General features: G+C 47.1%; 1 protein-coding gene across 1 annotated transcript in view; it reads left to right on the forward strand.

Annotated features, from left to right (window-relative positions):
* The window catches only part of LOC138467979 (serine palmitoyltransferase 3-like), a 1171530-nt gene that overhangs the window by 93979 nt on the left and 1052900 nt on the right, over positions 1 to 24651 (forward strand). Inside the window, exon 2 of the mRNA XM_069608334.1 lies at positions 2485 to 2712. Within this exon, the coding sequence (XP_069464435.1) occupies positions 2485 to 2712 (228 nt within the window). The remainder of the gene's footprint in view (positions 1 to 2484; positions 2713 to 24651) is intronic.

Genomic DNA, 24651 nt, shown 5'->3' on the forward strand with positions numbered 1-24651 from the left:
AACAGGCCGGGCCAAATGCTGGGCCTGTCTTCTTGATTTATTTTGTGAAGGCAGAGGATGTGTTGCCTAATCTTTGGCAATCACAGAGTAAATCTGCATGTGGGTATAGATTATTACAATCTCAAAAACACAAAGTTGAAGATACAGACGATAAATAAAAAGTGTTTTACTGTTTTGTAAAGTAAATATCAAAAGAAAGTGAATGCAGAGAAAACACAGTAACATGTAACTTTTCTGGATAGTTATTTTGTAGTTATCCAAAGACAATAGACAGGTTTGTGAGTACAGTTTTTAGAACAATACCTATGTACAAAACATCGAAACAATTGAAATATATACATTCGGTAGGTATAGAATATTTCAAGTCCAGTACTTCTGGGCGGGAGAAATTAGAAATTTCAAGAGTCTTTTCATATTAGATATTTGGTTGTTAACCACAAAACATTGAAACAAATGAAATATATACATTCAGGTAGGTATAGAATATTTCAAGTCCAGTACTTCTGGGCGGGAGAAATTACAAATTTCAAGGGTCTTTTCATATTAGATATCTGGTCGTTAGCCAACGTGATCCCAAGTTGGTTGATAACAAAGGTTGGTTTCAACTTGGTTTGGTACAGGTATGTTGTTAATTCCTGTATTTGTCACGTTTCGGCGGTAAAGGTTTGAGGTTCGATCCGCCTTCATCAGGGCTGAGAATCAGAGACCCTGTGGGGGGGTGACAGATGGTAATGAGATTGGTTATAATACCCTTGCGGCATGCACATTTAATCTGTTGACCAGATCTTCCCTTCAGACTACCCACAGGCACACCATGGATATTCTAATTGCAGCACTACTCAATGTTATTTCGACCAAACCTACCTGATTACACAGTTTGTACTAGCAACTAGCACAGCCAACCACACTCCTCATATCAACCACAGCATTACCATGTTACAAGATACCATAAAGGGATTGCCTACTGTATTCTGGACACATTTTGCATGCTTTTCTGCATACAATGTTCTATTAAAGTCAATTTCCATTTTAATATTTAAGTGTCAAATGTCTACTGTTCTGCAGTGCCTCACTATTACTTTCATTGCCCTTCCATCTCCCCACTTGCTTTGACCCCACTGACATGTACAACCACACGTTTAAGAAGCTGGGAACCCTGCATGTACCCCAGCCCATTATCTGACAGATGCACATGTCACCAAATTCAACATGGTCTTGAAAGTGTTTGGGACGTCATCCCTCCTGCATGGATTGTCCCTCCCCAAAGATCCGAACTGGAAAGTGATTTGGTTGGGCTCTCGGTTTCTGCTCTTCTTGCCCAGAGCATTGCCTTGACCATCTTAGGTATGCATTATGACAGGCCAGCACAATTCAGGATTTCAGTGAGCCCAGACGAAAATAGTCAGTTCCATGAAGGTGTGTAAATCGCAGAGGTATGCTATACAAATCCAGTGTAACATAACCTATAAACCATTGACTGGTACCTCCACTGTGGGCTGGTTGAGCCTGTTGGTCATTTATTCCTGTGCCAGTTGGAGCAAGGCTTGCAATAGTGCAATCTAAAACAACTTATTTTAGAGAGTTTGGTCAGCCAGAGGCATGATGCAGTGGTGAAGATAGGTGCTCTAGCAGCATGCTAATGATTGTCTACTTTACCATAGAGATGAGGCCATAATGGAGCCAGGAGAGATGGCTGGTTCACATTAGCATGAATGGTTTTGGCATGGTCTTCAACCCCAGTTCAATTTACTAAAAATCTTCACTAAGCCCACTTCATCACCAAGTTTGACCACATCACCTCCACCTTTCGCGAATTAGGCAGGCTCTGCATCCTGGATTCAATCTGGTTCAAAATCGCATGCAACACCTAGAAGGCAACTACTGCATGTACGCAGGCCTACCTGACAGCCAAACTAAAAACATTGGGCCTCTCGCAGAAAGACAGACTGGAAACCAGACTGGTCCTTCTCATGCTAAATTCCAGTCCTCTGGAAATCCATTCCATTGGCAATCTGGACTGCTCCAAGTCTTCTTCAGCTTAGGCAAGAACTGAAGTCCTGGCTCTTGTAACAGCGTTGTGTAAACTGGATCCCGGTTATTTTGTGCACAACCCATCTGTATATTGCACTGTGATTATTATTACTTCTGTTTGCCTGATGACTTGTTCAAAATCTCATCACCACTGTTTTGCTCTATGACTTCTGCAGCATGCTGTTGCTCCCAAACTAGGTTTGCACTATAAAAATGTATAATTGTGATAATAATAAGGGATTTTAGAAAGGACAATGCAACATTACAGATGACGACAACCTTTGAATTAGCTACACATACACCAGTTAGCTTTCATTGCATTCTTCTAGTTACAAATTTCACCTGTTTGTTGTTCATGTAGTGCTTTTTAAGAACATGATATGCATTTTGAGATATTCTTCTTCCATTACGTTTTAGCAAATTATAGACTCATTTTTGTGTGTATGTTTTCAGGAAAATGGGAATGCAAATGGAACACCAAATAGGACACCAGATAGAACACCGAATGGAGGCATCTACAGCAAGCCATTTAATGAAAGATTTGAACAAGCTCCAATGTATGTTGCTGTTCTTACCTATATGAACTTTGGAGTTATGACACTTTTTGGCTATCTAAGAGACTTCATGAGAACCTGGGGATTTGAGAAGTGTCACATGGCTTCAGAGCGCGAAGAACACAAAGTGAGTGTGGCTTTCTTTGATGATGCATCTCATTCTACCGCAGTAAAAACTCCCATTCCCGTAAATGATCTTCTATAGAGTTCTCGCTAATAGCTTATACTGTCTGTTTCATTTATGATCTGTTTTTAGAAAGCTGGGGAGACTGTATGGAAGTTCTCATCTTGTGTAAGGCAGTCTTTGGATGGCAGTAAATCAGGAAAAGTGGCAATCTTTTCATATGTTGACAAAAGTCATGATGTTGATGTAAAGTTGTGAGATGCATGATGGGATAGGGAATGTGTGGCAAATTCCAGATAAAGGTAGATTATTGGTTAGGATGCAAGCAATAATATGGTCTATATTTACATAATGAAAGCTGACTTATACAGGCCCATGCATCGAATGACCACCATAAACATGTTTAGATGGGTAGCAACAGGTTAGGTTGCAAAAAGTAGACGATGGGCCTCATTACAAGTTAGCTGGTCCGGATTTAACAGTGCTGATAAAACCGTACCAGCACCGTTTTCCAGACCGGCTAACTACGAGTTCTGTGGCTGTGTGTTGTTACACCCCCCAGGTCTGACCTGGTGGGCGTAACGCCACCGGCCGCAGACGGACGTGGAAACACCGGCACCATTACCACATGGTGCCAGTGTTTCCAATTGGGGAATGGGGATTTACAGAATGCCGGCTCCGGAATTACCGGATCACTGGGGCTGTAATGCTTTGGTAATTCCGGCAAGTCCAGTGCCAGTAAATCCCTATGGGACCCGCGGCAGCCTGCCGGTTTTACCGGCACAGTTACCGCCGGACTCGTAATGAGGGCCAATGTCTCTCTGCATAGAAATGGAACCACAGAGTTTAATGCCATCTGCAGAGAAAACAGCCTGACCTTGATGGAAGGGACAATGAACATGCCGTTGCTTACAGGACATCTAGGGGAATAACTTAAATTTATATATATATTTCTGAGGCTCTTGGAATCTGCTTAGATCACATGCTGTGTATAGGCCGACATCTAGTGGAAGCTGCAGAGTATTACAGTTGTTGTTTTCGAAATTCGAAAAGGGACATCGACAGGGTGTGCCAGCAATACTATCCCTAGTGTGATGTCCACTGTACCCATGGCCCTTCACGCGTCGAGGTCCCTCAGGTTGTTTTTTTCCGCCATCGTAGACGGACGCACAATAGCAGAGTTCCCTTTCGGCATATCGCCATTGAGTATAATAATTAGAGCTAGATCTCTCTTCCTATCCTTTATTCACCGACTATCGAGATCATCTTCAACAGCGGTGAAGGAAGATGATCGTCGAAGAAGATCCTGTAGATGAATTAGTTCGACCCGGGAGGGCCGCACCGGGCTTCACTCCACGCAGTAGCGAGTGAGGCAGGAGGTCATTGAGAATTTATTTGCCCCTTTTCCTACTTTACATTCGCCTAGCTGTCATTACATATTATCATGGATAAGACCCCTTTTAAGTTCTGCCCAAGTTGCAGGAAAAAATTCCTGTGGGTCGACAAGCACCTGGTGTGCAATCTCTGCCTCCCACGAGATCACATCGAGGAGAACTGTCGAGCCTGTAGGCTCTTCAAACCAAAGATGTTGAAGGACTGCAAGACAAAACGCTGGGCCCACCACGCCATGCAGGCCGAAGCCACCATGGACGTGGAAGGGACCTTCAGCGATGGTAGCGACGCCGCCATTTTGGATGGCAGAGGCGAAGGGGAGACAATAGTTTCCCAAGCGCAAGCCCCTGACCCCACCAGACAGGCCAGCGGCCCTGTTATGGGGATGACTCCCGGCGGCAGAGGCGCTCACACAACCTCTACCTCCACTAAATACACAACCCAGGGCCAAGACTCGACGCGGTTGTCGACTACGGGCCCACGCACGACGTCTAGGGAGAGGTCCAAAAGTTCACTGTCCTCTGGGCATTCGCAATCCCGATCGCCACATGACAGGCCCCGACTTTCGAAAGGCAGCACAGATGTTGTGAATAAATCCACACCCGAATGTCGCACGTCGACTGACGAGGTGTCGGACCACTCCACGACCGAGGTTCGACGTTCTTTCTCGAAATCGGGTAAGGCCTCAGTGCAGTTGGGACTAGCCCACTTAGTGGAAAAACACGTCCCGAAAGGGCTTAGGAATGAGAAGGAGTCTAAGAAGCGCTCTTCCAAGACACTTCATAAGGATAGGTCACTCTCCCCATCCAAAGCCCAGCCTCACAAGGTTTCGCAGCCTCACAAGGCTTCCCACACTCACAAGGGTTCTCAACCTCATGGCAATGATTCCTTACCAGACCAAGTTACTCCTCCTGAAAAGGACTCATTACTAGGCACTGTATCCCCTCAGGCTTCCACACGAGGCCCTATGTCCATTCCGAACTCAGCCCAATGGACATGTGAAGACATAGATAGGGTCATGAGGAGGATGACCTTTATTGGCAATTTTTTGACAAAAACCCAGATGCTTTCCAAAGCATCCAAAACACTCCTCCTACTACAGCTGCCTCTGGCTCTCAAGCCATTGCAAATGTCCCTACTAATCAACCCCCATCTGAAAGGTCTCATCCGGACACCCTGAATATTTCACCACAGGTTGATCCTCCCTACGTTGATCTTTATGACACAGACTATTATGATGATAATGCTGATGCTGTCGATACTTATACAGCTCAAAAGAGCACATGAAGAAGGCAATGGTGATGACAAGGAAGAGACAGAGATGTACACTATAGCCTCTTCCGTCAACCAAGACCCTCCGGTGGCTGATTCGCCTATTGACAACCAGCCCCTGCTGAACTGCATGCTCATCAAGGCGGCTGAACACTTTCAGATCAGAACACAAGAGACTCAGCAGGACAAGGATTTTGTTGAGGATTTCCTGGGGGATAAGAAATCAGTTACACAGTTTATTCCAATCCTACAATCTATCCAGAGAACGATCCAAACTTCTCTGTAAACACCAAATGAAACGCGTGCGTTTAACCCAACAATCAGGGCCAATCCTCACAGGGTTACCCGATAGGACAGCACCGATCCCGCTGCCGGGGGAGGTCCTCTGCCTCTAGAGGTGGCGCAACACCTCCAAATAAATGACATTCCACTTCAGGTACCCTCCCATGACTCTCCAGTAGGAGGGCGCATTTCGAACTTCACCCAAGCATCTGAGGGGATCACCGCAGACAAATGGGTGATATCCACCGTGGCGGGCGGTTACTGTGTGAAACTAATCCAGCGACACCTGAACCATCACCCGCACCAGAAGAACAACGCATCCTTCTCGAGGAAATCGCAACGCTGCTCCTAAAGGACGCCATAGAAGTTGTCCCGGCGAACCAGGTAAACAAGGGTATTTATTCAACCTCCATCCTTGTGCCAAAGAAAGATCTAACAATGCCTCCAGTATTAGACCTACACCCTGCAAACAAATATGTCAAGCCACACAAATTCCACGTGACTACACTACAAGAAGTAACCCCTCTGCTAAAGCGGACGGACTACATGGCAACTCTGGATATGAAAGATGCTTATTTTCATATTTCAGTGTTCCCAGCGCACAGAAAATTCTTGCGATTCAAGATAGCAAATCAGCACTACCAATTCAAGGTGCTACCCTTCGGCATAGCTTCTGCTCCAAGGGTATTCACAAAGGTACTGGCGGTGGTGGCAGCGCACATGCGCAGGGAGTCAATCCCAGTGTACCCTTACCTGGATGACTGGCTGATTACAGGGGAAACCCCCCAAATTTGCAGGATGAACATTCAAAGAACGATAAATCTTCTCTTTCAATTGGGCTTCTCAATAAACGAGAATAAATCAAGCCTAGTACCAAGCACAACCAAACAGTTCCTAGGAGCTGTAATAGACACAAGGAATGTTCCCCTCAGAGGAAAGAGTCCAAAATATGTTACTGCAAATACCACATTATCAGGTCCGTTGCCAGATAAGCGTATGCAAAGCTATGCGATTGCTAGGCATGATGGCATCTTGCATTTACCTGGTGCTGCACGCACGTCTGCACATGCGCCCCATACAGGAGGGGTTGGCGAAACAGTGGTCTCAGTCAAGCGGTTAGTGGGACGATCTAGTGGTCGTTTCACCAACACTAGTACAAAACCTTCGCTTGTGGACAAGGGAGAATCTGTTAAGGGGCAAACCCTTCCACGATCCAGAAGTGCAAGCTATAGTGATGACAGATGCCTTGTCGGGTGGGGCGCTAATCACCTTCATCACACGGCTCAGGGTCTGTGTTCTCATGCCACAGCACAGAAACACATCAACCTGTTAGAACTTCTGGCAGTATTCAAGGCCCTTCAGGCATTCGGGATACAGCTAACAAATCTGTCGGTACAAATCCTTACCGACAGCACAACAGCGATGTTCTACATCAACAAACAGTGGGGCACACACTCTCCAAATATGTCCAAGCTAGCACAACAGATTTGGAAATGGGCACTTAAACTGAAGATATTCCTATCCTCACAACAGGTTCCAGGGGAACTCAATACGTTAGCAGACTCTCTAAGCAGAGATCCCCTACCAGAGTAACACGAATGGCAACTAGACACAGAAGTCGTAGATCACCTCTTCTCTCAATGGGGTTACCCCACGCTAGACTTGTTCGCTACAAGTGAAAACAAGCAATGCGTCCAGGTTCCCACAACCAGGCTCCAGGGGGAACGCCCTTTGGACGAGCTGGTCAGGGAGGTTTGCTTACGCTTTTCTTCCCACTCCTCTCATGAACAAGGTGGTGAGCAAGATTCAAAGGGAACAAGTGACGCTCATCCTAGTTGCTCCCATGTGGGCGAGACAGCCATGGTATCCACATCTGTACAAACTGGCGCTGTGTGTTCCCATCAAACTCCCGTGCCATACATACCTACTCACTCAACATGGGGGAACAACACTGCACCCTCAACCTCAGTCTATGAACTTGTCAGCATGGCTCCTGAAGTCATAGAGTTTGGACATCTTAACCTGCCACAGAGGTGTATGGACATCCTAAAGGAAGCAAGAAAACCTAAGACTAGGTACTGTTATTTCGACAAGTGGAGGCGATTTGTAGTTTGGTGCCAGTCTAAACAAATAAACCCCATAGAATGTACTTCATCTCACATTCTAACTTATATGCTCCACTTGCTAGAGTCGAGATTCAACTCTATAAAAGTCCACCTGGCGGCTTAATCGGCTTACACCACCTCCCACAATAAAGTATCATGGTGGGAGGTACCGGCCATTAAAGCATTCATGGAAGGAAGTAAAACGACTCCACCCTCCCATTTCTAACCCACCGCCAGGATGGGATCTCAATGTAGTACTCGCTAAGCTCATGGGGGAACCCTTCAAGCCGATGCATAAGTCAAGTCTTAAGCACCTGAATTACAAGACTGCCTTCTTAGTGGCTATTACTTCAATAAGAAGAGTTAGTGAATTACAAGCATTTTCAGTGCAGGATTCTTTCTTTGTCATACACAAGGACAAACTGGTCTTACGCACTCATCCTAGGTTTTCCCCTAAGTTCATCTCTAAATTTCACATAAACCAGTCCATTGAGCAACCAGCCTTCTTCCAGAACCCCACCAGCTGAGCTGAGGTTAAACTCCACAGACTAGATGTAAGGAGGGTGGTCCTTTACTATGTATACAAGACCAGACCGCTGAGGGAAACATATCAACTGTTTGTCTACGTAGCACCAGGCAGAGAAGGAGGCCGCATTTCCAAGAATGTGTAACGCTCACCTGGTATCCACAGGGACGTCACTCAGCCTGTTCTGACCTCTTACGACCTCAAACCCTTCCCTGGAGGCTATTCGACTGGAGACTGGGCCTGAAACATAGGATTGGTGGAGTTTAACTCCCTATTGTCTCTGTGTGCTTGAACCCCTTCTTCCCTGGGGTCCAACCCTTCCCTTTGATCCACAGCTCACCTTGTTTTCTTGGATAGTGTGCTTATCGTCCTGCCTTCAGCGCAGGGGCGCGTTGATTGATGCGGGCTCGTTGCTGCCTAGTTACTTCACTGGCAAGAGTCCGACAGGTAAGTATAATGAGTCTTTTGAACAGTTCTCTAACTTCGTTCTTTTTCTTCCTTAGATGATGGCCGGCGTCCGGGGATGGCGGCGTGCTGCTGAGAAGAGTAGCGCTGAAGGTGAGTGAGAGCGCGATGCACCCCTTTCGTATTTGCATTGAACTGAGTTATTTTTCTGTGTCTTTTAGGTGCCGCGACGTTTTCAGCGTGGATGCCGGTTATGAAGAAGAAATACGGCGGGTAAGCGCGGTATGCGGCGCCTCTATATGTTTCCACGCTAACCTGGAGTTTCTTTTCCCTCTTGCAGATGGATGAGAAGTTCCAGAGACAGAGTTCCCCCAGAGTGGCTGGGATTCAGGTAAGCGTTTGAAGCTCGTACAGTATTTAAAAATAAGCAAAGATTTGCAGAATGCTTACTAATGCCTTTTTTCTGTTCTTTTCCCTTTTCCTTAGGAAGCGGCGTGCCGGGATGGGATTGACACCGCCGAAGATGCCCACAGAACAGAAGGAGCGATGAATAATGGGCAGAAGCGCTGCAAGGTAAGGCTGTTCCTAACAGTGTTCTTGTTCTTGCAGGAGCTGAGCGCAGACGAAAGATGCAGGCCTACTGGAGACCGATCCGAACACGGTGAGTGTCATGCTGCAGGTGCAGAAAACGCAAAGCATGTTTCTCAGCCTGGGTATGGCTTAAATAGTCTCTGGGTATCCCAGGTGCCTCTGGGCTGAACCATAGCCAAAAGACTAGACCGCACTTGCAGTTCTGGGAACCGAAATATGTGGGGGCATCCATCTTGTCCCCATCAATGCACTACAAGTCCAATCCCCAATGTTATCCTATGGGAGTGAGTGAGTCTGGTGCCACAAGCGCCAAGTCTGACTCAAAGTGGGTCTTTGGAGGGATGGAGAGGCCCTTGAAGGCCATGTAGGTGATCGTGGCCTGGCTCCAGCCTGACCTCTTGGAGGGCTGGGGACATAAGGGGCAGGAATCATGACAGCACTCCCCCCCCCAGGCCCCTCTCAAGGTGGCTCTTCTGTCTGGTCCTGGTTTGGTTGAATGGTTTTGATGAAATCGTCTAAACAAGCGAGGTGCATGGATGTACTCACAAGGCTCCCATGTCCTGTCTTGTGGACCATACCCCTTCCAGTCTACTAAGTCGTATAATTTGGATCTGAAGTACTTTGAATCTAGGATGCCCTTGACTTCGGATTCTGGCTCCCCGGCGACTATTACTGGCTGCGGTGGCGTTGCTACCCGGGTCCCAGGTTGAACAGGTTTAAGGAGAGACATGTGGAACACAGGATGAATTTGCATGTTTGACGGCAAAGCTAGTCTGACCGCCACAGGATTCATCACAGAGGTGACAGTGAATGGACCCAGGTATCTTGGACGGAAAGTTCAGGCTCCTTTAATGGACACGTGTTTAGACGCCAGCCAGACTTTGTCTCCCACTTGGTAGTTGGGGGCCTTTACTCGGTGTTGATCAGCAAACTTCTTTTGGCTATTCTTAGCTTGAAGTAGGTGTTCAGCTGCCCTTTTAAAGGTTTGAGAAATGGTTGTGTGCAAGGTTTTGACTGCTGGCATTTCCAGGGTTGTAGGAAAGTCCAACTCAGAAGTACGCGGGTGCCTGCCATACATGGTATAAAAGGGTGTCTGCCTAGTGCTGGTGTGTAGGGAATTATTATAAGCATATTCAACTATCCATAATAGGTCGAACCAGCTTCCTTCAGCTTGGTGTAACATGCAACGCAGATACTGCTCGAGCGTCTGATTTGTCCTTTCAGTTTGACCATCCGTTTGGGGATGGTGACTGGTGGATAGCCGGATGTCGATCTGGGCCATAGAGCAGCCTTTTCTCCAGAAGTTAGATACGAATTGAGTACCTCGGTCTGAGACCAAAACTGAAGAAAACCCATGGAGCCTTACGATGCCTTCAAGAAATACTTTTGCCAGAGTGGAAGCATTTGGGAGGCCCTTAAGAGGAATGAAATGTGCCATTTTTGAAAATAGGTCCACGACCACAAGAATAGTGTTAAACCCTTGACTGGGTGGTAAATCAGTAATAAAATCGAGGGGCAACGTGTGCCAGGGTGCTGGTGGGATTTCCAATGGTTGTAATAGCCTAGCCAGTTTCTGCTTGGATGATTTGTTTTGAGCACACACTCCACAAGATAGGATGAATTGGATAATATCTTTACGCCACGTGGGCCACCAATAATTTCGTTTTACCTTGGCTAGGGTTTTAGCGGTTCTGGGGTGGCCCTCGATCAAGGAATCATGATAACCGGACATGACTTGTTCTCGTAGTTCTTGGTTTGGTAAGAATAAATGATTCCTGAAGCAGGGCAACTGATCTTTTATCATGTAATGTTCTCCTTGTGCACTCCACGCTTGTAATTGCTGCGGACTCATCAGGTTTTGGATTTCTTCATGTAATTCTTTCTGAGTTATGGTTGCTGTGATTCCTAGGAGCTTGTCACTCGGGATGATTGCTATTGGGTCAGGGGTCTGATACCGTTGCTCTTCCACCCCCATACGGGAAAGGGCATTGGCCTTCCCGTTTTTCACCCCTGGTCGAAATGTAATCACGTTGTCACATTCAGCAAATAAAAGAGCCCAATGTAGTTGTCGTGAGGATTGGGCCTTTGCTGTTTTTAGGTACTGGAGGTTCCGGTGGTCAGTTATTAAGGTGATTGTGTGTCTGGCGCCCAAGAGGTAGTGCCGCCATGCCTTAAAGGCTGACTTAATGGTCAGGAGTTCTTTGTCTGTGATAGCGTAATTGAGTTCAGGGGGTGTACATTTACGCGACCAGAAGGCAACAGGGTGTAACTGGCCCGTTTCAGGGTCCTTTTGTGGGAGGACGGTTCGCATAGCCATGCTTGAGGTGTCCGTTTCCACCAGGTATGGGAGATCAGGGCGAGGGTGGCGTAAGATTGGGGCAGATGTGAATCTTGCTTTGAGTTCCTGGAAAGCCTCCTTGGCTTCTGTTGTCCACTGGAACTTTTTGTTGCTTTTCCTTAGTAATGACGTGATGGGATGCATGATTTGCGAAAATCCTGGGATGAACTGGCGGTAGAAGTTTGCAAATCCCAGCATACTTTGAACCCCCTTGAATGAATTTGGGGATGGCCAGTTCAGGATAGCATCTACCTTGTGTACATCCATTCGGATTCCATTCGGGCTGAGAATAAAGCTCAGGAATTCCACCTCGAAGACGTGGAATGAGCACTTTTCGAGCTTGGCGTAGAGCTGGTGTTGACAGAGTTTCTCCAATACGGATCGGACATGCTTAACGTGGTCCTGCTTTGATGCGGAATATACTAGGATATCGTCGATGTACACTAGAGCACAGACATCAATCAATTCCCGTAGGACATCGTTCATGAAGTATTGAAATGCAGCAGGTGCGTTGCAAAGGCCAAAGGGCATTACTTGATATTCGTACAAGCCGTATTTGGTGCGAAAAGCGGTTTTCCATTCGTCCCCCTGTTTTACGCGAACAAGGTGATATGCCCCCCTCAGGTCTAGTTTTGTGTAGATTTTGGCATCTTTGGCTTGATGAAGCAATTCAGGGATCAGTGGCAGGGGGTAGCAATTTTTTACGGTAATCTGGTTCAGTGCGCGATAGTCGATGCATGTTCTCAAGTCCCCCTCCTTGTTCGGTACGAAGAATAGAGGACTGGCTACTGGAGACTTCGAGGGACGGATGAACCCGTTGGCCAGGTATTGGTCAAGATAGGCCTTCAGGTGCTGGTTTTCTGGTTCCGTAAGTGCGTAAATTCGCCGACAAGGGATTTGTGCGCTGGGTATCAGGTCGATTTGGCAATCGTATGGTCTATGCGTTGTCAGGGTATTAGCCTGTTCTTTCTGAAAGACATCTTGAAAGTCCTGGTAGTCACTTGGTAGGGTGCCAATTGCCACAGTCGCAAGCGTGGAGGTTCTGGTGTCTATTGGTTGTTTCTCTTGGCGATAACATGTTTGGATGCAAGTCTCCGGAAAGGCCAATTCTTTTGCTCGCCAATCGATTCGAGGATTGTGAGCTACCAACCATGGCATTCCCAAAATCAGCCGGAACTGTAGTGCCTCAATGAGGTCGAAAACAATAGATTCTTGGTGTCCATCCTGGCACAGAAGGGTTAAAGCTGCAGTGAATTGGGATACTGGACCAAAAGCTATTTCCGTGCCGTCGACTGTGGTAACAGTGTCGGTGGTTGATTTAGGGCGTAACGGAAGCCCCATCTTTGCCGCAAGATCCTGGTCGATGTAATTCCCAACGGCCCCACTGTCTATGTACGCTCTTACTGCGTGCATCCGAGATGGTTGTTGGTGATTGATCAAGACCACAGATAGTGCAAAATGGGAGGTCTGTAGTTCACTTTCTTCGCTCGACAAGTGGACCCCTACACTTGCCGGGCTGGGGAGTTTTCCGATTCCTTGATGCTATCTTCCTTGTCCGTGGCCCCTACTGTTCACCTCGGTGGCTTCACAGGGCACTGTTTAAGGAAATGACCTGACCTTCCACAGTACAGACATAACTGCTGCTGTCTCCTTTTATCCCTTTCCGCTTTAGTCAAGGGGTATCTGACCCCCCGATTTGCATTGGTTCTCCTGAACCTTCCGTTGTTCGGGCAGTATTGTCCTTTGAACGCACATACATAGGGCGAGGGTCCGGTCTGGTTCGATCTGCTCTTCAGTCCTGCAACCTATGATCCAGTTGAACAACAAGGTCAATGAATTATGAGCAGTCTTTCGGGGGGTTCACTACTTGTGCGAGAACATCCTTGAGCTCCCCCCGCAACCCCTCATGAAATAACGTGGTTCTCTTCTCCACTGGCCATTCTGCTTCAACTACGAGTCTATTGAACGTGGCTATGTATGTTAATAGGTCTTGATTCCCTTGGCGTAGGGACAGAAGTTCGGTGTCTAATGCCTGCCCATGAGTACGACGGGCGAACAGCTTTTCCATCTCCTGCTGAAAGCCCCTAAATCATGCAGCAAAGGATCGTCTTGGGCCACAAAAGGTACAGACCAGTCCGCGGCGCTACCACTCAGGTAGGATAGCACAAGAGCGACCCGTGATTGGTCATTCGGAAAGGCCTCTGGCCTACAAAGGAAGTGCAAGAGGCACTGGTTCATGAACGTTGCAAACCTCTTGGGATCCCCCGTAAATTGTTTGGGCGGGGCCAAGGGAACTGCCCCAGGAAGGGTTATCTGAACGGGATTGGCTGATGGCACTGGCATCGAGGGCACGCTTCCCGGCAATGGTGCATGCCCTGCTTGTGACTGGAGAAGTTGCTGGCTTAAATCATCAGTGCGTTCTTTGGCTACTATCAGCTCTCTCCTCAGGGTGTTGGTCTCTTGCCTGGCTGCATGTACTTCGGAACGTAGCTGCCCCAACATGTGGGCTAACTGGTCGGTTTCTGACGTTTCCATGATGCCCAGGTGGCTTTTGATGTGAGGCTTTGCGTTCTGTAACGCTCACCTGGTATCCATGGGGACTTCACTCAGCCTGTTCTGACCTCTTACGACCTTGAACTCTTCCCTGGAGGCTATTTGACTGGAGACTGGGCCTGAAACATAGGATTGGTAGAGTTTAACTCCCTATTGTCTCTGTGTGTTTGAACCCCTTCTTCCCCGGGGTCTAACCCTTCCCTTTGATCCACAGCTCACCTTGTTTTCTTGGATAGTGTGCTCTCCGTCCTGCCTTCAGCGCAGGGGCGCGTTGATTGATGCGGGCTCGTTGCTGCCTAGTTACTTCACTGGCAAGAGTCCGACAGGTAAGTATAATGAGTCTTTTGAACAGTTCTCTAACTTTGTTCTTTTTCTTCCTTAGATGATGGCCGGCATCCGGGGATGGCGGCGTGCTGCTGAGAAGAGTAGCGCTGAAGGTGAGTGAGAGCGCGATGCACCCCTTTCGTATTTGCATTGAACTGAGTTATTTTTCTGTTTCTTTTAGGTGCCGCGACGTTTTCAGCGTGGATGCCGGTTATGTAGAACAAATGCGGTGGCTAAGCGCGGTATGCGGCGCCTCTAGATGTTTCCACGCTAACCTGGAGTTTCTTTTCCCTCTTCCAGATGGATGAGAAGTTCCAGAGACAGAGTTCCCCCCGAGTGGCTGGGATTCAGGTAAGCGTTTGAAGTCTGTACAGTATTTAAAAATAAGCGAAGATTTTCAGAATGCTGACTAATGCCTTTTTTCTGTTTGTTTCCCTTTTCCTTAGGACGCGGCGTGCCGGGATTGGAATGACACCGCCGAAGATGCCCGCAGAACAAAAGGAGTGATGACTGATGGGCAGAAGCGCCGCAAGGTTAGGCTGTTCCTAACAGTGTTCTTGTTCTTGCAGGAGCTGAGCGCAGAAGAAAGATACAGGCCTACTGGAGACCGATCCGAACACGGTGAGTGTCACGCTGCAGGTGCAGAAAACGCAAAGCATGTTTCTCAGCCTGGGTGTGGCTTAAATAGTCTCTGGGTATCCCAGGTGCCTCTGGGCTGAACCACACCCAAAAGACTAGACCGCACATGCAGTTCTGGGAACCGAAATATGTGGGGTCATCCATCTTTTCCCCATCAATGCACTACAAGTCCAATCCCCAATGTTATCCTATGGGAGTGAGTGAGTCTGGGGCCACATGTGCCAAGTCTGACTCCAAGCGGGTCTTTGGATTGATGGAGAGGCCCTTGATGGCCATGTAGGTGATCGTGGCCTGGCTCCAGACTGACATCTTGGAGGGCTGGGGACATGAGGGGCAGGAATCATGACAGAATGCCAACTCTAGATCGTTAGTCCGATGTATACAACTGGGCTATTCCCCATCAAACAAGACACTACCTTTCACGCCAAGAGCTCACTCCAGAAGAAGCACAGGAGCCACTCTGGCTTTCATTGCAAATGTCCCCCTAGACAGCATTTGCAAAGCAGCTACATGGAGATCAGGATACACCTTCATTCAGCACTACTGCATTGACACACTTTCCAAGACAGATGCACAGGTGGGACAAGTGGTTCTAAAACATCTGTTTTCTAATGAACCTTCTCACAACCCACCACCTTCTACTAACACTGCTCGCTAATCTATGCACAGCATGTGATCCAAGCAGATTCCACAAGCCTCAGAAGGGATATGTTACTCACTGTAATCGTATTTCTGATGCTTGTATCTGCTTAGATTCACATGCGACCCACCCTTTCTCCCCTTGGAGAGAAGGTGCATGGATGCTTTATGAGCTTGTCTGATACATATCTGCTTGGATACACCTGTACTCACGCTACACTCCATGCTACCTCATGTCAGAAACAAAATAATCTGAGGGATCTCGACGCGTGAAGGACCATGGGTTCAGTGGATGTCACACTAGGGATAGTATTACTGGCACACGCTGTCGACGTCCCTTTTCGAATTTCGAAAAACAACAACTGTAATACTCTGCAGCTTCCACTAGATGTCGGCCTATGCATAGCACGTGAATCTAAGCAGATACAAGCATCAGAAATAAGATTACAGTGAGAAATGTATCCCATATAAAAGAAGAATTCCTGAATGACTGACTCATCAACGCCCAGCTCAAACCGTTTATCCTAGGAACGTGAAATTTGGAAGGTACATTGCTTTCATGACTTCGGCACCCACTAAGGAAGGATTTTGGGAAATTCTGCCCCTAAGGGAGTGACAAGGGTGTGTGAACGTTTTTAGGAGGATACTTATTTTTCAAAAACTGAAGATGTTACAGATGTGAAAATTGGTATTTAGATTCTCCAGCATTGAATCTTTCATAGATTCATATGCTGTGAATATTCCCTGGCGTCAAGATGGTAATCCTCAGTTAACTTTTGGATATAACTTTTTTTTAAAATTTAGTTGCATTTTGCATGCTCTCACCCTCGTTATGGGTGTTTCAGGCCCATCCAATGAGACATTGAGTAGCAAGCTCCTCTTCCCCAGCCCTTCCTCAGATTCTAACCGCGTGTCACGCTGGAAGGAGTCCTCGAGTTCTTTATCCTCAAGAGAAATATATTTTGTTCAAGAAAAACCTACTTTCCGGTAAGAATACAACTTTCAACACATTTTTTCTCCAATACTAGGAGACCTCTCAGGATTGAAAAGGAATGGATAATGACAAGGCAAAAAAGTCGTTGTTCAAGGCCTGCAGACCGCACACTCGGCGGCAGGAACACCTTGTCCACAAGCTCCTCGACGGCACTATCTTTAGCCACGAGCTGAACCAAACCAAGGGAGAACATCAGACCAATGACCTTATCCAAAAGAAAAGCGCCACCGGCAGGTGCGCCAAGTTAGCCGTCGACTAATTCAAAACCCGAGCAGATACCCTTGTTGACGGTAGTAGTAAAAACCTCACGCACATCGTCGTACAGTGCAAGGGAGGAGTCCTCAGCGTTGCCAGCATCATCAGTGGGCACATCATCAGCCAGCCAATTGGGGGTGGGGGCACAGCGACGGGGGGAAAAATTACTGACACAGACGAAAGAGGATAATCCAGTGCGGGGTACACAAGTGCAGGTATTTACCTCACCAGTCTAATCAATCGTCTACTCTGACGTAATTCCAGAAGACATTCTGCAGCACGAGATTGATTAAGATTTTGAGGCCCAGCAGACAGGTCCCCCACATTTTTTGGACTCAGAAGAGTCAGTGAGCAGCCACCCACGCTCTACTCAACTTCGCCCTACGCTGGGACGATGTCAATCAAGTATATCACCTCTAAATCTGACCACAACAGCATCGCCCAGTCACCCTTGGGTGGCTGGACAAATGTCAGCCCCTGTGCCTAGTTGTTCACTCACGGGCCAACCAACCGCTCTTAAACTCATAAGCCTTACTGTTGCTTCAAGTTCTCCCATCCTTACAAGCGGTGCTATCACAATTGCAGACTAGACGCCGCCTGCCCGACAAGAGCAGCAATATGTACGACAACCAACTGAAGAAAGTCGACCAGTCTCACCACTCAGGTTGCTAGCCAGGTAATCTACAGGGTCAAGACTACAGTTCACGCGTACGTCACCGTCAGGGTCCAGACAAATGTCGTCAACCAGGTCCAGATCCCCATTCGTGCAACGTTACCTATAGAGTCAAGGTCATCACACAGATCGGTGGGGTCCCGCCAACACCAGAAGGCAAAGTGTAAGCGGGGAGACACCACACAGCCTAAGCCTCCCCGGTCCATACTGCTACCAATGTCAGCGTTTGTCCCTCCACCCTTGCCCGCTATCGGGGACAAGGAACCGGAGCAGGGCGAACTCCCAGATATGGAAACCGACAACCCACAAGACGCTGACTCTACTACAACAGCATACCCCACAAACACTGATTGGGATACCGAAACCCTGGCGGATGATCCGCAGGAAGAAACTCCCAACACTTTGCCGCTGGACGCCATAGGAGCATTTCAGGTCACCATCTCTAAAGCATGCCAGGAATTCAGCCTGAGCTCAACGGAGGAGAAAAAAGAATGCTTATTATTTGACCACAGGGGTAAGAAGAGGAAGTCGGTGGTGTTCATCCCAATATTGGGCCACGTGTGGGAAATAGGGTTACTCGCTCTGAAGCATCCGTTTACGGAACCTGCCATTAAAGGCATATGGGAAAAGACATTTAAGGCACCAGACTCTGCACCTAAATGCCTTACTTCCCAACCCACGTTGCAATCCCTGGTGTCAGCAGCAGTGAGTAGGAAAGCCCATTCGCCAGCACATAAATGCACTGTGCCACCAGAGAACGAAGGCCGCAAATTAGATGTCTTCGGGTAAAAGTCGTAACAATTGGGGTGACAGCATTAGAAGCTAATTTGTTGGCGATAATGTCATGCTACGATCGTGAAATGTGGCACAGAATTGCCCCTGTGCTGGATCACCTACCAGCGGTTCCATGTAATGTCGCCACAAAAATCTCGCCATGCAAAAATATCGCCGAAAAATTGGCGTTTTTTGTGGCGACATTATTGCATGGAACAAGCGGGGAACACCCCCGCAACCCCCAAACTTTTTCTTTTCTTTTTTTTTTTTAACTTTTTTTTTTGGCCCTGTCCCCATATATATATAGTCACCCATATAATATCGCCGCAACCTTTTCCCAGCGATATTATTTACAACGACCATATATATGGGGATAATATTACCTGATACCCTACCAGCAGATCAAAAGTAAGAGGCAATGGCAATATTTCAGGAGGGGGAAGAAGCGGCCAACCACAACATAGATAGAGCGGTAGATCTGGAAAGAAAACGGTTTTAAACAAATCGGAAATGGAGTGGTGATGAGATGGCAGGACTGGTTGTGGTGTATGGATTTCAGGCCTGATGTCCAGCACAAGGTAATAGACACGCCCTTTGAGGGGATGATCTGTTTGGCTCTAAGATAGATGATACTTTGTAGTAAGAAAACCAGACAGCAAGTGGTGTCCGATACTGGACCTGCGCAATCTCAACAAATTCATCAAAAAGGCAAAAGTTCCAAATGGTAGCGCTGCAGCAAGTAATCAAGGCCATTCAACAACACGACTTCCTCGGGCCATGGACCTACAAGATGCATACTTCCACATCCCAATCCACCCCAAACACAGGAAGTATCTAAGATTTGTAGCTCACAACACCCATTACCAGTTCCGGGTACTGCCGTTCGGCCAAAGGTCAACCCTGCAAACCTTTACCACATGTAATGCACCCATTGCTGCAAACCTTCGCAGAAAAGGTCACTGCGTCTATCCATACTTAGAAGAATGGCTTGTGAGAGCACCAATGCTCTCCAAGGCCCAACATACCATGTCGGAAACAGTACAGACACTCGAGAACTTAGGAAGCTGAATAAACTACAAAAAATCTTCTATGCAGTTGTCCAAGAACTTAGTGTTATTAGGGAACACTTTGCCACTAAGAAGCAGAGTTTTTGGGGGAACACTTTGCCACTAAGGAGCAGAGGGTGCGTCCCTCAATCCAGCAGATAACCACGTTAACCTCACTAATTCCAACATACAAACCAAAACATTACACCTCAGTGCGCCAGTACACGCGCCTGCTAGGCAGTATGTTGTTGTGCATCCCGCTCATACCCAACTGCAGGCTTCACTTGCGGCCCTTGCATGAATTCATAGCTGCAAACTGGTCCCAGGTGGCAAGAACTTAGGAGGACAAAATCCTCATCACGCCAGACAATGTACACAAGCTACAATGGTGGAAGAACAGCAACATTGTTACAAAGGGAAAACCATTCCAGGAACCAAGTCACCACACGACACTAGTCACAGACGCCTCAATGATAGGCTGGGGGCACATGTCGATCACTTGCAAGCAAAGGGACTGTGGACGGCACAAGAGGCCAAGCTGCACATCAACGTGCTAGAGCTGAAAGCAGTACGCTGGACCCTCAGATCCTTCTTACCAGTGCTGTAGGGACACACAGTAAAAATACTCACAAGACAACACAACAACAATGTTTTATATCAGGAAGCAAGGGGGGACAAAGTCACCAATGTTGTCTCAGGAAGTTCAACAAATTTGGAACCGGGCCCTCTCTCACCAGATGCTCCTACAGGCGTTCCACCTGCCAGGAGTCCAAAACAACATAGCGGACAGCCTCAGCAGGCAATCTGCACAATCGCACGAAGGGGACATCAACCAACAACAACTAGAGAAAGTGTTCAGGCGGTGGGGTCAAACGTCCATAGACCTGTTTGCCTCAGCCAGCAACAAAAAGTGCCCGAGTTTTGCAAGCCGAAGTCTGCAGCTGGGGTCCAAAGGGGATGCATTCTCGTTCCCATGGATGAACCCGTTTGCCCACGCCTTTCCCCCATGCCAGTTTTACATTGGGCGATTCAAATGATCATGAAACATCCTTGCGAAATCATTCTTATTGCACCAAACTGGCCACGACAAACCTGGTACTCGCACCTACTCCAGTTGTCAGCTGATCGTCCGAGAAGGCTACCCAGCCAACCAGACATCATTTTGTGGGACCACGGAAGGGTCCACCATCACGAAACTCAATCCCTGCAGTTAACAGCGACGCTCCTGATTTTGTAGAATTCGGCCAGCTAGCAATCCCACAGGACTGTAAGGATGTCCTAGATGCGGCTAGGGCATTCACCACAAACCAATGGTATCGCTTTAAGTGGAAAATGTTCTGTCACTGGTGTCAAGAGCAGCACATGCTAAAACCACTCAACGTGATCCCAGAGCATCTTTCCCCTTATCTGCTCTTGTTGGCAAACCAAGGTCTCAGCCACTCATCCATCAAGGTACACTTGGCAGCTATTTCCAGGTATACAAGCAAAAGGAGTTGCAAGTCCATCTTCAGAGACAGACTAGTGAAGCATTTCCTAAAAGGGCTTTTTAGAGTCTTCCCGCCAACTAAGGCAACTCCACCAGACTAGAGCCTCAATACAGTCCTCACAGAACTGATGAAAAAGCCATTCAAGCCAATGGCCAAGTCCAACATAAAACACATGTCCTGGAAGGTGGCCTTCCTAGTGGCAATCACGTCAGCCTAAAGGGTGTCAGATCTGCAGGCATTAGCAGTCAACGAGCCCTACCTCTACTAATAGGGATAAAGTGCTACTTATGACCAATCAAAAATGTATTCCAAAGGTTCCCATGGAATTTCACAAAAATGCAAACATAGCAGTACCTGTGTTTTTTCCATAAACCTCTACGCCCGCAGAAGTGGCATTACACTCTTTAGACGTGAAAGGAGCAGACAAGTACTACTTAGACAGAACCAAGTAATTCAGGGTGTCCACACAAATCTTCACAGCCTTCGGCCCTGTGAATAAGGATAAAGCTATAGCCAAACAGGGCTTGTCCAGATGGATCACATTGGCTATTTCATTCTGCCACACAAAAGCAGACAGAACATTCAAAGGCACACCCCGGCACATTCGACCTATGGGCAAAGGTACCGCTCATTGACATTTGCCAGGCAGCAACCTGAGGAGTGCCCAATACGTTTACCAAGCACTACTGCTTGGAGAAACAGCACGCAGCGGATGTTCAGAAGGGGAGAGCAGTTCTGCAGCATCTGTTCCAATAAGGTAGGAGTAACTTTTACCTGCCTACAATCACCTAATACAATGCTGCTGTACAATCTATTCACAGTATGTGAATCTATTAAAGATCCAATGCTGGAGGAGTAAGTTGCTTACCTGTACCTCCTGTTCTCCAGAATTGGTATCTTTCATAGATTCACATGCGGCCTCCATCCGCCCCGGGCCAGGTAACGACCCTTAGATGCCAAAACAAGTTCCAACATGACTGGCTAGAATCTGAGGAAGGACTGGTGAAGAGGAGATTGCTACTCAATGACCCATTGGATGGGCCTACAGCACCCGTAACAAGTGTGACAGCATGCAAAATGCACCTAACTTTTCTTTTTAAAAGTCATATCCAAAAGGTAACCGAGCATTCCCAGCTTGCGCCGGGAATATTCACAGCATGTGAATCTATGAAAGGTAGTAATGCCGGAGGCCAGGAGTTACAGGTAAGGAACTTACTCCTTCTTCCTCAAAAAAAGAGTCACACATGTTTTACCATTTTCTGAAAATCCAGTTAAGGAAGGTGGAACATGGGGGTGATTTTATTTGTTACAGATACCCATATCTCACGAACTGAAGATGTTAGAAAAGTAAAAATTGACATTTTAAATCATCATTATAAAGTATGTTTCCGAACTGCTTCTTAAAATTGGTATCTGAGAGTATCCTGTATTTGAGAGCAAAATTGTCATCCCTTCCGACCTAGGCACAGTCGTCAATTCCCTAGCAGACCTCACATCCAAAATGTATCCTGACATAAAAAATCTAATGGAGAAATCCACAGAATGGTTAGGTGACCGTGCCATTTCAATGCCAAAGGACAGCATGGCTGCCGTGATCAATAAGATACTTATTCATTCTTTTGGAGGATTCCAAATGGAGTACAAATCTGTAAACTCATTGGTTCAAAGTGATGACGCAGTCCACAACCCCGTTGAGTTCTTGAAAACTTCAAATCCTCCTGGTCTTCCCGAACACAAACCTCTTCTCAAAGTGGGAGCACCTGTGATATTATTGCAGAACCTCAACCCACCTAGCTCTGTAATGGCACCAGATTGCGAGTGAAAGCACTCCACAGAAATGTAGTTGAACCACAAATACCTCTTATACCTTCAGAATACCTGTTTGAATTCAAAAGACTTCAGTTCCCCTTAAAGGTTGTTTCGCCATGACCATCAACAAATCTCAGGGGCAGACTTCCTTAAGTGCCAAGGACGAGATATCTCGTCCTTGGGATTACCTCCCCAGTGCCAAGGACGAGATAGCTCGTCCTTGGCACTTAAGGGGTTGATAAAGGAGAAAATGTTAGAAGGCTTTGAATGGTGAAATACCAAAATCACCAAAAAAGGCCTTGGCACTGGGGGGAAAAACCCACGGCAGTTAAAAGGTTAAAGGTAGCAGGGATTGACCTAAGGGAAGACTGCTCCTCGCATGGGCAGTTTTGCGTGACCTGTTCCAGAGTGAGCTCACCTAACTCTCTGGTAATCCTAGCACCTGAAGGGAGAACCCCTATTGTACCAAATCCCAAAATCTGCACAAGCGTAGCCGCAGGCAACAGCTAGTCGATTATGAAAGATCTGGAGCAACATGAATTTATGCTGAGTGATTAGACCTGGCAGACTTGTGGCCATGCATATTGTGGAGGATTTAGATGTCTGGTTGGTGAATCACATGGAGACAACTGAGTACTCTTGTTCAGCGCATCTTAATTTGCTGCATTAGATTACTGTACCATCCTGACAGATCATGCAGTTGCACAAACAATAGTGGTTAATGATGCAGGCCATATCAGGGTTGAATTAGTGAGCTTAATTTCCGTCATGAACTTGTCTTCGATCTCAATAACTGATGGCCTTGTGTATGGAAAGGTTTTCTATTAAAGGGCTTGAGTAGTTCTGACATTAGTTTCCAGTATGCAATGTTATCAGTTTCTTTTATGAGCTGTTCAAGAATTCTCGCTCCTAAATCCAGAATCCAATATAATTAGTGTTTCTTTTCCTAGATGCTTTATATATTCGGACGCCTGTTTTCATCAATAGGCATTGTAAATCTTCACAGTCCTTTCTAGCCTGCAATAGGGACTCTCTATGTATCCGTGGGGAAACATGTCTCATCAGTTTCTTTCACTGTGTGATCTAGGAACAGTCCCAGCATGTAGTGGTTCTTTTGAGTTTGTTTTTCAACTATCGGTTAGTTATCTTGCTTGCTTTCTCTAGGTTCTCTCAGCATTTCCATGTCCTCACCCCTGGATTCAGGCATATGTCATTGCCTGTCCTTGTTAGTGGCCTGCTCAATCTCCCACTCCTCTCTCCTAATTGTCAATAAATGCTGGGACTTGCATGGACAGCTCTGATTGGCCTCAGTGGCACACACCTCTCTTTTGGGCACCTCTCTCTTGCTCCATGTTACACCTGGCTGGTCTATTCTGGCAGGGATCTCTTCTCACCGACACCAAAGCTTGTTGGCTCTGTGTGAGAGATCCAGCTGATTTGGTTACTCGTGGCGTGGGCAGTGTTGGTCCAGCTGGTGACTGCTCCATGGCAGGCAGAATCTGTATATCAATCGCAACTCGTTCCATAGGATTTTGCTGCCATGAGCTGTGCCATGGTTCTGTTTCCCTGATATTGGAATGGGGAAAAAAACTGGGCCCTTCCAATTCCTTGTGGTCACATCATATCTCTCTCTCTCTCTCTCTCTCTCTCTCTCTCTCTCTCTCTCTCTCTCTCTCTCTCTCTCTCTCTCATCTCTCTCACACACAAACATCCACACACACTCTCATTCTCCTCCCTCCCTCCCTCACTCCTCTCTTTCTCTCACTCACCCCCTCTCACACATTCACTCTCTCACTAGCACGCAATATCAAGGCGTCATTCCTTTTTGTCCATCATCA

The sequence above is a fragment of the Ambystoma mexicanum genome, chromosome 4q, assembly GCF_040938575.1.
Source record: "Ambystoma mexicanum isolate Mex_15411 chromosome 4q, UKY_AmexF1_1, whole genome shotgun sequence".
In the NCBI taxonomy this organism is placed as follows: domain Eukaryota; kingdom Metazoa; phylum Chordata; class Amphibia; order Caudata; family Ambystomatidae; genus Ambystoma; species Ambystoma mexicanum.